This window comes from Rhipicephalus sanguineus, chromosome 1, assembly GCF_013339695.2.
Source record: "Rhipicephalus sanguineus isolate Rsan-2018 chromosome 1, BIME_Rsan_1.4, whole genome shotgun sequence".
Classification (NCBI taxonomy): Eukaryota; Metazoa; Arthropoda; class Arachnida; order Ixodida; family Ixodidae; genus Rhipicephalus; species Rhipicephalus sanguineus.
In genome coordinates, this window is record NC_051176.1 from 160571923 (window position 1) to 160584889 (window position 12967).

Genomic DNA, 12967 nt, shown 5'->3' on the forward strand with positions numbered 1-12967 from the left:
CCACATCAACAAAGGCTGCACTGTTGAACAGAAAGTCCCATGTGCCATAAATAACACAAATGTAGTACAAATAACCATAGGTCGGCAAACTCACTTATGAGTCTTCTCACTCAGACTCACTCAGACTCGGATTGAGCCGCGAGTCTGAGTCGGAGTGTGTCAGGCTACATAATATTTTCATGAGTCTGAGTCCAAGTGAGTCCGGATGAGTAATATTTTCGTGAATCTGAATCCGAGTGAGTCCGGATAAGGAAAATTTTGGTGAGTCTAAGTGAGCTCCACATTTTTTTGCCGACCTATAGTCATATCTACTCAACTTGAGCATTAGTATCAGCCTTATGACAACTCACGTTTATACTCGTCTACTCACACATACTTAGAAGCACTAGCATTCACATGCCACCTCAATATTTATTGATCAGAGGCGTGAGTTAAAGAGGGGGGCGGAGTGAGGGTGAACAGTAAATAAGGCACATTCAATGCCAATTACAACAGACTATAATAACCCAGCGAGAAGTGTCCATCATATCTGAGATTCGTTCTACCCAAATTACAGACGGGGTATCTTCTGCAATGGTGCAACTTGGCATATACCACTGTCAAACATGATGGGGATCGCAAAAAGAATGAAACAATGAAAACATTGAAATTTTAAAAAATGAAGTACGTCACTGACGAAGGTCAAAACAAAATGACGTATCGGGATCTACACAGATACCTTGTTCACAATTTGTTCTGATCACACGGATACCAAAACGTCGTTTTCTTTCGACCTTGGTCAGTAGCCTGCTTCATTTTTAACAATGCTTTTACCTGACCTAATGTCGTACTCTTGAAAACATTGAAATTAAAATAAATGACTCATAACTAGGTTTATGCGATTATCATACATCACACGACATGGTATCTTGCTGCCTACTGTTTTCTGAACACTTTTTACTAAAATATGGCAGTTTTCCTGCACTAAAGCACAAAAGCACTGAGTATATGGCTGACCAGCTCCCTGCCTTTCCACTTTGCTGCCAAACATCATCTAGCTTGTTTTTCACCTAAAACAGCGGCCGGTAGAACAAACTAAAGCTTTAATTTTACCTTTTGTGGCAAGCAATGACTACTGTTCTGAACAACCACTGTCAACATGTAGCACGAACAAGAAAAGCGTTATGATAAAACTCAAAAGTCCGTGTATGGAAGACGCTGCATTGCACACGAGACGACACCTTGCTTCGGTGGCAATAAGCTGCTCGCTTGGTCGGCCCCAGAGTGAACACTTTAAAATGAGAAAAGCAGAGAGGCTGGCCGGAGGAGTTTTGTCACTGGCCTGCTACTCTGTGTTAGGGAAAGAGAGAGGGGGAATGAAACACAGAGAGAAATGCTAATGACGATGATAGTACGCCATTAAAGGGGTACTGACACAAAATTTCGCGGCCGAGAAAGCCTGCTGGATCGATTCCCGTGTACGTGTGTGTACCATCTGCAAAATATCGACAGCGAATAAAGCTTGGAAGGTATTTTATATGAATTTTGAAGTTCGCGAGCGCGATCCAGCATTATAGGCCGCACCTAGTGCATTGACACCCTCGGAGGTGACCCGAGGTGACCCCCCTACTTCCCCTACGTAAACGTTTCAACCGGTACAAGTTATGATGACGTCGTAGCCGCCATTTCTGTTTTGACGCGCTTCCCGACGAATCGCTCCTCGCCAGCGGGTCAAACCTGAAGTGATTCGCCACGTCGAAAATTCCTTCCATTCCCGCCGCAAGAAAATCGTCGCCATCAGACGACAATGAGCCCGACGACGACAGACCGCGCCGAAATGCGTCACCGTTCTGTGTGCTCACGTGACCGAGCGTTTCACTCGCTAGGTGGTGATAGTTGCACCCGGCGGCTTGTCGTTTTTGGAGCTCTGTCAAACCGAAACTGAGGCTGTGTCGGTAATGAGGAGCTTGTAATTAATTATCTGTCACGCGCTGCAGCAAACCATGTGCCGTGTTATGACTAACAGGCCCCCAGCAACACATTGCAGCAAAAAAACGCGGGGCGAAAAGTTTTGTGTCAGGACTCCTTTAACTAAGTACACAATATGCATACATCTTCTGTGCATATACCTCCTCTGCGTAACAATGTGCTGGCATTAGCTCTTGAGGTGAGCTTGTACTCCATGTCAAAAGTACTATTATTGCTTGCAGCACACTTTGGCTGCAGTTCCATTGCCCTATGGCTGCAGTTCCATTGCCCTAGGATCTTCTGCTCTGAAAGGTGTCTGTCATTCAAAGCAGACAATATGCTGTTAACTGCATTGTGTTCTGTGCCAACCTCTTCACCAGCTGCCAGGCTGTTGTGTGGGACACTTTGCAGAATACTTGCTGCTAATGTGTTTGTACAAATACACAGATAATGAGCATTTTCATACACTATTTAAGTGGGCAGATATAACTGGTTGCAGTGCACTTCCACATGCACACATCACCACAGCAAAGTACTTTGCATTTACATCTAGTTGCAGTTAGCCCAAACATCTCTGAGTTGTTATCTGCTAGTCCCCTACAGCCACAACCGTTAAAAGGTGGCCTGTGTGAATACAGTTGAAACTCAATTTAACGAAGTGAGAACTACTGTCAAATTATTTTGTTAAATCGGAAAGTTTGTAAGAACGAGAAAGGGATTTTCCGGTCCTTCAAGATCTAAAATTGTTTTGTCCTTCATCCTATGTCTAAAACCTATGTCCTTCATCAGTGCACATGCATACCATCCAACAAGCCTAACAGTGAAAAACAATTGTAGAACATCTGTATTACATCCATAAATCCTACATGATTACGATCAATAATTTGACCATCCACTCAAGTTCAACGCAACTAATAATAATAATAATCATTGGGCTTTAACGTTCCAAAACCACGATATGATTATGAGGGACGCTGTAGTGCAGGGCACCGGAAATTTTGACCTCCTGGGGTTCTTTAACGTGCACCTAAATATCAAATTCAACACAACATCAAATCAAACTTCAAAGACATTGTGGGTGACTGACTTAATGATGAGGTGGTGCCTTGCAACATCAATGTGGCGTGCACACAGGACTGTGAAAAAGCAAGAGTGAATAGTGCCAATAATAAAACTGGCTGCTGCTTTTTTTTTCTGTGCACCAAGCACACTGCTAACAGGCCAGCATAATTTTCACGGAAACATTTCTCTTTCCGTTACTCTCAGAGCCACTCGGCCACAGTCCAACCAAAGAACTAGTGTTACGTGGACTATTCTGTCATTTTTAATGTGGAGCACCTGTTTTCTCACCCATCAGAAGGCTCTTCATATCCATTCTTACCCCGCGTGAAGTGCCCAGCAACTCTATGCTAGCCTGATGTGAAATGGTTTGCCAATGCAATAAACAGCTTGATGCGCTTAAGCCTTATTCAAGTAGTTTACTGTCACAGAAGTGCATGTACACAAACCGCATGCCACTGCTTCCTATAGTTAGTGTCAATTTACAACTACCGGCCATGAGAGGTCTCGGCAAGGGCAGCACCAGCACCACCCAAACCGAGTGGATCAGGGGCGTAGCCAAGGGGGGGGGTTGGGGGGGTTCAAACCCCCCCCGAAATTTTTCAGTTTTGCTTGCGTAATAGGCATGCACACATACAAATGCACGCACGAACATACATAAAGTATGGTTGAACCCCCCCCGGAAAAAATTTCTGGCTACGCCCCTGGAGTGGATGGATAAACCTTAAATCTTTCTAGCACCATAATGCCACCACATCAGCAGCACAAACATGCCATGCACCTTTGCCTCGTTGAAAGAATGAGATGGTTCTTGCTCTTCCCCTAGCTTCCCATGTGCTGTAAACGGGTGACTTGGAGTGAAAGGTCAGGAACAAAAGCGGAAACCAACATAAGCGTGCAAAGGTGAAGGCAACGGCAAGCAGTCAGACAGTCAGTCAGTCAGAATAGCCATACGACTAGCCTGACAGTGGAAGGAGGTAACCCCCGTACTATGGCCAACAAGTGCCAAGAATTACTTCAAGATTACACCCTGGACTGCTGACTAGGAACAAGCACCAATGAATATCAAGGACATTTCGACTTCTTGAACATCCGCTGATGCATTTGCTTGTACTGTAGAGCGCTAGTTAATTATTGCTAACCCATCTGAGAATTTTTGCGATGTAACCAGCCAAGTGTGCATGTACAGTAAAACTTCGATAATTTGAACTCGGTTATTTCAAAATCATGCCCAATTTGGAGAATTTCTGTGGTCTTGTATTTTCTAATGCAGCTTTTAAAGGATAATTTGAAGTGACGGCCTGTGCCATCCTGGTTAATTAGAAGATTTTGGGCGCTATGCAGCAATTTCTGATGCTAATTTTTATGCAAACCCAGGGATACAACGGCTCTACGGATCCTCAACGCAATGCCACAGAGCAATGTTGATGATTGATAAGTAAAGCACCCCAGCCTCGTTGCTGCCAGTGCAAAAAAACAAGTACTAATAATAAACAATCTACGATTTACACTACACTTCGTGCACTGCTGAAATGTGTCCCTGCAAGGACGTGCTTCAGAGCAACACAGCTCTCAGACACAGGCAGCGTGTCACGTGCTCAGCGTTTGACGTGCTCTGTGAAGCACCAGCACGTCAATACACACTCAAACCTCATTATAACGAAGTAGCATCTGCCACGAGAATAATTTCGTTATATCCGAAAGTTCGTTATAAACGTTTATTTGTAACACTGTAGCTATGACAAGACTATTCTTCACTTACTTCGTTATAACCGATAATTCGTTATATCCGTGTTCGTTATAACGAGGTTTCAGTGTATGACCAAAAGAAAAAAATAATAAAGGGTGGTGTGATGGAATTTACGGTGTATGCAGACCTTGGATTGGCCTCTGTTTCAGTAACTTGCACCAGCGTGTGAATGCTGTGTTGTATTCTCCTATTCTCCGCGAGGGTGCATTTCAGCAGTGCAGTCATGGGCACGTTACCAGTAAAAAGTAACAGTGTTACAGTTACAGTTACAGAGTTCCCAAACGTAACCTGTTACAGTTATAGTTACTCTAAAAAAGTAACGTCGTTACTTTTCCGTTACTGTACAAATTATGTAATAGATGACAAACCAAATGATAGGATTTATTAAATGAAAACATAAGAAGGCATGCGCGTGTAGTCAAAATTGCACGTGGTAAAACCCTAGACGAAGAAAACCGAAATGATGGCCTAACACCAGCCTTCTTTGTGTACGCCTCATTTTGTTGCAGCAATCTATTTGTTCATGGACTGTTGGTGAAAATGGACTTTATTTGCAAATAATAATAATAAACGTCCTTGGACACTAGAAGTGGAAACATAGTTGATGCACTGGAACGACAGCGTTATCCTACGACGTTTATTAGCGATACCCAGAAGTGCATGCGAAGAGTAACGGGGAGTGCTTCACGAGTGAAGACAACGTCCATTGTGTCTATTTCCTATGTTTCAAGGTGTATCAGACCCTGTTCGGAGGGCTTTGCGTCCGCTGGGCGCAAAGGTCTCCTTGGAACATATGTTCGTGAAAATCTACAAGCATGATGCGGGGATTGCGACGTGACTTAACATCGGCGAAACGGGCAGGAAAGGATTGACAAACGGGACATTGCCAAAGCAACTGATGCAACGCGTTTTAAGACGGAGCTTGCTGAACACTGCTGGGCAACTGGACATAGCTTTGGCCTAAACAATGCGATGACGCTGGCTCACGAACGAAGTTGGGGGGCGAGACAAAACTGCGAGTCGGAGTTAACCTTTTACAATCAGTTCCAAAGAGGTTTTTAAAAAATGATTCGCTAGTTCACGTTATTTCTGGCTCTCAACCGTTTTGCGCTTTGCTGCTTTCTAGCCGCCTGTCAAATACAATTTAGCTCAGAGCCTCGGATGAAGGAGACTTTAAACTTGGCATCCTAATGATTCACCGGTACACCAAGAGCAGAGCTAGCAGGTTAAGTGACGAAAAGGATATGTAGGTCAAAAAAAAAAAAAAAGGCGGACGTGAACTCAGTCTTAGCGACCACCCCTTCCAAACTGCGAGGGGAGCGGTGCTGTGCAAAGGTGAAAGGTGGAGAGGAAATGGGAAAGTAACTGTAATGCTATTTCCCGTTACAGTTACTCTGTAAAAAAGTAACAGTGTTACAGTTACAAGTTCCTCTAACTTAAAAGTAACTAGTTACAGTTACAAGTTACTGAAAAAGGTAACTAGTTACCGGTAACGCATTACTAGTAACTAGTTGCTTCCCAAGACTGCAGCAGTGCATGAAGCATACTTTGGACTGTAGGTGAAAAAAATTTGTTTTTCGCGCTGGCAACAACTACACACTCAACCAGGTCCTGGTTAAATGCTGGCTATATCCAGGAAACCAGACAAAAAATGTCCGGTTTCCTGGCTATATCCAGCACTTTAAGTGGGACCTGATTAAGAGTGTAGGCTGGGGTGGTTCACCAATCAGTCATCATCGTTATGTGGCACTGGCTTGTGGCTCTGTAAGGCCATCGTTTCACCAGGTTTCCATGATCGGAAATTGCTGAAAAACATGACCCTTGGAGCCGCAAGCTACCAGACACAGCAAACCAGCATCTCTGATTACTTTCTATGATCCGATGTTCCCTGGATCCCGTTTTTTTTGTATGTTCTGTTCATTCAAAACCCTATTAATTAGAAGATTTTTCGTGGTCTCAGTGATGTCAAATTAATGAGGTTTTACTGTATATAAATTGTAAATGCCTGAATTAAGAATGTACATTTTTCGTCTGTTCAGTCAACTCTGAGCTCTGACTCGTTCTTTGGACCAAAACTTTGCACCAAAGCTTTGCACCAAAGTTTTGCACCAAAACTTTGCACCAAAGGACCTACTTTTAATTGGCCATACTTTTGTGGGGTGTTTCAGGGGACTGATTCGTCAGTCCTTGGAATCTGCCCGGTGACTGTATCCCATTCACGGGGTGTGACACTTACACATGCTCATGTTTTATTGAAGAAATGAGGCATGACACCAAGCTGATGGGCACGTTCAGTGCATATTGACCACTTAATGATACGCGCAATGTTATGACACCAGCTGTGTTTACCATGCAGCCGGCGATGTCGCAACACTAAGTAATATAAAAACTGAATAAGACTAGTTGCAATAAAGGTTATTATTTGCACATTAGCAAAAATGAGGTTTACAGAGTGATTACTAGATCAATCATTACTCATCGCACCATGAAAACATAACTCAATATCAGCGCCCTTTTAACAGTTTGATACAATAATGATTATAGCAGAGTTACATAGTAATGCATTTAATTGCAAATGCATAAGAAAGATAAAAATAAACATAAAGACGTTACCTTCTGCATATTAGCAATCTTGCCTTGTATATTCGTGTAGGCTTTTCTGCCCTTGTCTTTAACCTGGAAAAGACACATCACACAGTAAGCATTTGTATACACTTAACCATTATCGAGCTATACTCCTATATAATATATGCCTTACTACCTTACTTTACACACTAGTGTCTCTCTTCAGCTACTTAGTATCCAGGTATTAAAATAAACAACATTGTGTCATACACACTGGTACTATTATACTTAAAGAAAAGGCAGCACAAATACACGAGCACAAAAAGAACACACATACAACAGACAGGTGCTTGTCTGTTGTACGTGTCTTCTTTTTGTCCTTGAGTTTTTTGCTCTGCCTGTCCTTTAAGTATGTTACAGCAAGCTTCTCTTTACATTTGCATTATGACCATGCATTTCACACATGGTGAAATAAAAAAAACACTTTTGCCAAAATTTGCATGCAAATTCACATACAAGGTGACAAATATATATGTGAAACAACCAGTTTGCTCTGATTTATTGAAAATTTCGAGAATATGACATTTCAATATGCTGATCCAGATGCAGCTGGAGATAAAGATTGGTGAGTGAACTGACCTATGAGTGCATGAAACAACTATCTTACAAAATGCCTTCAAGCTTTTGTCATGGATTGCCACAGTTAACACTGTGGCTGCATATACAAATGTAGCTTGCTTTGCAAGTGCAGTACTAGCCCTGCACTATAAATTACTATTATAAACTAAAAGTTCACACAACAGTCTTTCAATGCAGATAACGCATTTAAGATATAACACTTTTTTTAGTAATATTATCAGAACAGATATTTGCAGTTCATTGAGTAGACACCATATAAAGAGTAAAATTTTACTCCATCAAAATACACGAAATGCAGGCAACATATATAAACATGCAATGAGCTGGTACACCTGAGCAATTTGACTTTTTGTAGCAGTGTTTGCATTATACATGCCTGAATTCAGTTTGTGATGGTATGACTAATTTCTTAGTGATATTATTCTTCTGGACTGCTGTTCGAGCATTCACACTGCAAAACATCTTGCCATGCACTAAATTTTTTAAGTAACACCAAAGCAGCACAAGGCTGAAGGTAATAGATTCTATGAAATGCCACAAATAACATTAGGTAAGCATTTTAGCATGCAACAAGAGTAAAGCAAATAAAGATCTGCAAATTTACAAAGAGCTCTGCACAGCTGCCAGCTTTAATTAGCACAAAAACGAGTATGCTCTTCCATGTTACTGCCACATCTAATCTCACATGTCTATCCTCAAACAGAAACATAACACTTTGCAATCTCTTTATCAAAGCTCTTTTAAAGAGTCCTATTGAAAAAAACATTCGAGTAAACATCATCGCGAAACTAGCATGTGAAAAAAATGCATGCACCAGTACATCTCAGGAACCACAGCAATGCTTACCAAGCAGAAAGTTTTACCTTTTGTTAGAAAGGAAAACATACAAATGAAAAGGCAATGAATGCAGCGTTATTGAATGCAGCCAGCTGGTCAAAGTAGAAACAAACACTACTGCATCCAAGCCTCACCTCCCTCGAAACATCATTTGTGAGAGGAGACCATGTATACCACGTTGCATACCACGACACACTCTTGCTAAGCTGCTTTCTTGCCTGCAAAAGCACTAGGCTCTCTTAGATGCTTAACCTACAGAAATATTTAGCATCAAATTATGAAACTATGCAAGTAAATAGTGTTATCTTTACTACAATACTAGTATCATGTTCTAAATATCCACAAGTTCGGCTCAAGGTTCACCTATACGATAACCTACCCATCCCGTAGTTGTGCTTATCCCCAGATCACCAGTGCACAGTGCAATGACATCACACAGCACACCAATGTGTAATTATTACGTACAAATATGATAAACTCTGCAAAACATTCCTTACATAGAGTAATGTCCACCATTTGTCAACTAAGTTATTCTGCACACAGCGTAGTCATCGATGTGTGGGGCAAGTGGCGCTTCTACGATAATCATTGGCATGGCTCAGCAAAGGGGGCATGCACACAGAAACAAGACTGTGAAGTCTTATGCCACGTACAAAAATGTCCCAGTTAGCTGTCACATTTAAGCTGCAGCCATGACCACAAGGTGATCACCTATCACTAAGGCAAATTTTAATGCCCTGGTAGCAAACATCTGAGCCTAGTGATTCTGGCGCAAGTGTGAGACTGTTACACTTCATCAGGGCAGCTCTAACGACAGTGCATGTGGGGTTTAACGTCCCAAAACCACGATATGATTATGAGAGACGCCGTAGTGCAGGGCTCCGGAAGTTTCGACCGCTTGGGGTTCTTTAACGTGCACCTAAATCTAAGTACACGGGCCACAAACATTTTTGCCTCCATCGAAAATGCAGCCAGTGTGGCCGGGATTTGATCCTGCAACCTTTGGGTCAGCAGTCGAGCGCCATAACACTAGACCACCGTGGCGGGGCCAACCAGGAAAACAGAAAAAAAAAAACAAAACAGGGGCGTAGTGCTCCATACTGTTCAATATATAAATGAGCCTGAAGATGCAGTGTAATATACCTCATAATAATAAATGTTCAGTTTCATGAAGGCACACATACAATATACAGGGTGTTTCAAGAAATGTGTCCAAAAATCCTAAAAAATAACGGAAATGCGATATTTCCTCACTACCTTTATAATTACTTTTTCTATGGTGACAGACATCTTAGGATGAGTAGAGAAATAATTATAGTAATAATTATAAAAATTAAAATAACTATTTAATAAGTGGAGATAGGCAGTTGGGTCAAATGGGAGAATGGAAGTCCTTCCTGCAAAAAGCCCATTGCCACTTTGAAATTTCCAAAAAGTGGGTGCAGGTCACTTTTGCGGAATGATGAAATTCAACCAAATTCGCTGGCCAAACCGAAACCAGAGAACCCAAGAGCACAGCTGCCATACCCAAGCAGACGACCAGAACGACGTCACTACTTCCAACAACGATCGCAGTGGTTTTAGTCCTTCTGTATTTGTTAACCTATGTGCATTATGCTTATTATTATGGCAGGCACAGCCCGTAGCAGTGACGAAGTGAAGTGCATCGATGGTTGATTATAATGACTCTCGCTCATTCTGGACGTCTCGGAAGAGTATGGAAATTGTGCTCTTCATCGTTTTGGTTTCGCAGGCAAAATTGGTCGAACTTCATAACTATAAATTTACCACTGGCCTTTTTCTGTAAATCTCAAAGTGGCAATGCCCTCTTCAGAGGATGAACTTCAGTTCTCCCGCTGGACCCAACTGACCACCTGTCTCCTCAAATTTAAAAGCTAACTAAATAATTTTTTTTATAATTACAGCTGTAAATAATGTCTTAGCCATTTCAATATGTCGGCCACCACAGAAAAAGTAATTATGGAGGCAACGAGCAAACATTGCAATTCCGTCATTTTTTAGGCTTTTCGGACACATTCCTGACACACCCGGTATTGTACACGCACGACATTTTGCAGAAGAGTATTACAGGCATCTCATGTCTCCTTCACGCAATAAATTCTGTCCATCAAAAACTTACCTTCATCTAATTTTCTCATCTCCAGCAACATGAAAAGTGTACAGCTTTTGAAGAGCTGTACAGCAGCAGCAAATAGGTCTAAGTTTACTGGGCACCGAATATTAACATTGTTCATGAAAACCCAGTGACGACATGCTCAATAGGCTTAACAACCGTGGCAGTGTAACCACAAAGAAATTTCACCACTGACCTGCGTGAATGCAGGCAGCAAGCTGTTCTGAGAAGTTTACTGCTCATCGTATGGCTCATTGGTGATAATGCCTGAGATCACACAAAAGATTGAGGGCCGTAGAACTGGCATTCAGGCCAGCAGACAAAGAGCCAACAATTACAGCGACTGCACCCATCAAACTTGTCTGTGTATATACTGGATGGAATGGGTTTGACTATACATGCAGGCAGACAACATTGAGCAGAATTAGCACAACAAAGCCGAAACAGCCACCGTTGTGCAGTCAAAGTTACACTTTGCTGCATTCTTATGATGTGCAAATGTGAAATGCTCTCCAGAATCATCAATCTCAACATAACAACTAGGCTGAAGCACGAGACTGAGAAAAAGCCAGTAAATTATTGTTTTGTACTGCTGGTGTAAAAAATGTAGAACTTGTGTTTTGCATAAACATATCTAAAAAGCAGCGTTTTGGAAAAAAAAGTAAGATCAGGAAAACTGATCCTAGAGATGATGAAGCTCTATCGATATTAGCAAAGACCTTTTCTTTTAGTTAAGTTAATGTCTGGCAATTGTATGAAGCTTTTACGCAAATCCCACAACTATTCAAAGTATTCTAAAGATATGTGAATGGTGAAATTTTTTATGAATTGAAGATAGAATATTTTCATGTTCCTGAAGTAACATAAAAAATGAAGCTTGCATGGAGTCCAATTGCTACAAGAAAAAAATGGGCTCTGCAGTGATAATGTATGTGTGATACTTTTCATACCTAGATATCCAAGTAAGAAGCTTGTAAATGACAAAAAAACTGCTTTGAATTATCTAAGGCAATATAGTGGGGGTGTGCGAATATTCAAAAATTTCGAATAACGAATCGAATAGCATACTATTCGATTCGGTACTCGAATCGAATAGTACATGCTCGAAATACCGAATGTTTTTCGAATAGTTTTCGAATAATTAGCGCCGACGGGAAAATCCCAAAATAATGAAATTTTGGAACACTTAAAGGCCATTTTTCTTTTTTTAATCACTAAACTACGAGTATGCATGCAGCCCAAGCTTTTACGAAACTACCGACGCTATATTGATTACCGGATGAAGGCGTTTTTTTTTTAATGAAAGCTCCACACTCACTCAGTTTTTACTATGCTGCAGCTGCATCGTATTAATCAGTTCCTGGCTTCATCTTGTAATAACTGAAGGTGCACCTGCATTCAGCTTCATGAATAGCAATAGATGCAAGAGTTGTGTTTGCGTAAATTGTTCTTGCAGATACAGCTTTCAACACCGATGTCTACATGCCTTCAGTGCCGAGGACCATGTTGCGGTGGCAGGTTTATGTTTCATTACCGCCTTAGCTGTATGCATGGTGTTCGGTTCAACATTGTTTAGATATTATGTCTCAGTTTTATTTAAAAGCAGGCGACATAGTATCTGCCGTCACTGCTATATTTCAGCCTGCAGTTACAAAATATTTCGAAGGCTCGGGTCGCTGCTGCGTACGAGCTTACCTCAGTTTTCATAACTGTGGTATTTTGAGTTTGTTAAAAGTAAGCGTAATGCTCTTTGGTGAAAGTTTGTGAATATTTCTTTCAAAAAAAAATGTTGTGTAGTTCTAGTACCGTTTTGAGAATGGTTGTCTTACTATTCGAAAACTATTCGAAGAGTATTCGATTAGTATTCGTATTCGATTCGGTGGCATGACTATTCGATTCGTATTCGATTCGGTTCCGAAATTCACTATTCGCACAGCCCTACAATATAGCAATGACATCACCAAAACGTGTAAGCAGATGTATGAGCAGCATTGTGTTCACTGAAGGAGAGAATTGTAATACATACTACAGCAACA

General features: G+C 41.4%; 1 protein-coding gene across 1 annotated transcript in view; it reads right to left on the reverse strand.

Moving 5' to 3' along the window:
• The window catches only part of LOC119401236 (DENN domain-containing protein 1A), a 79068-nt gene that overhangs the window by 12877 nt on the left and 53224 nt on the right, over nt 1-12967 (reverse strand). The window contains exon 18 of the mRNA XM_037667924.2: nt 7370-7432. Within this exon, the coding sequence (XP_037523852.1) occupies nt 7370-7432 (63 nt within the window). The remainder of the gene's footprint in view (nt 1-7369; nt 7433-12967) is intronic.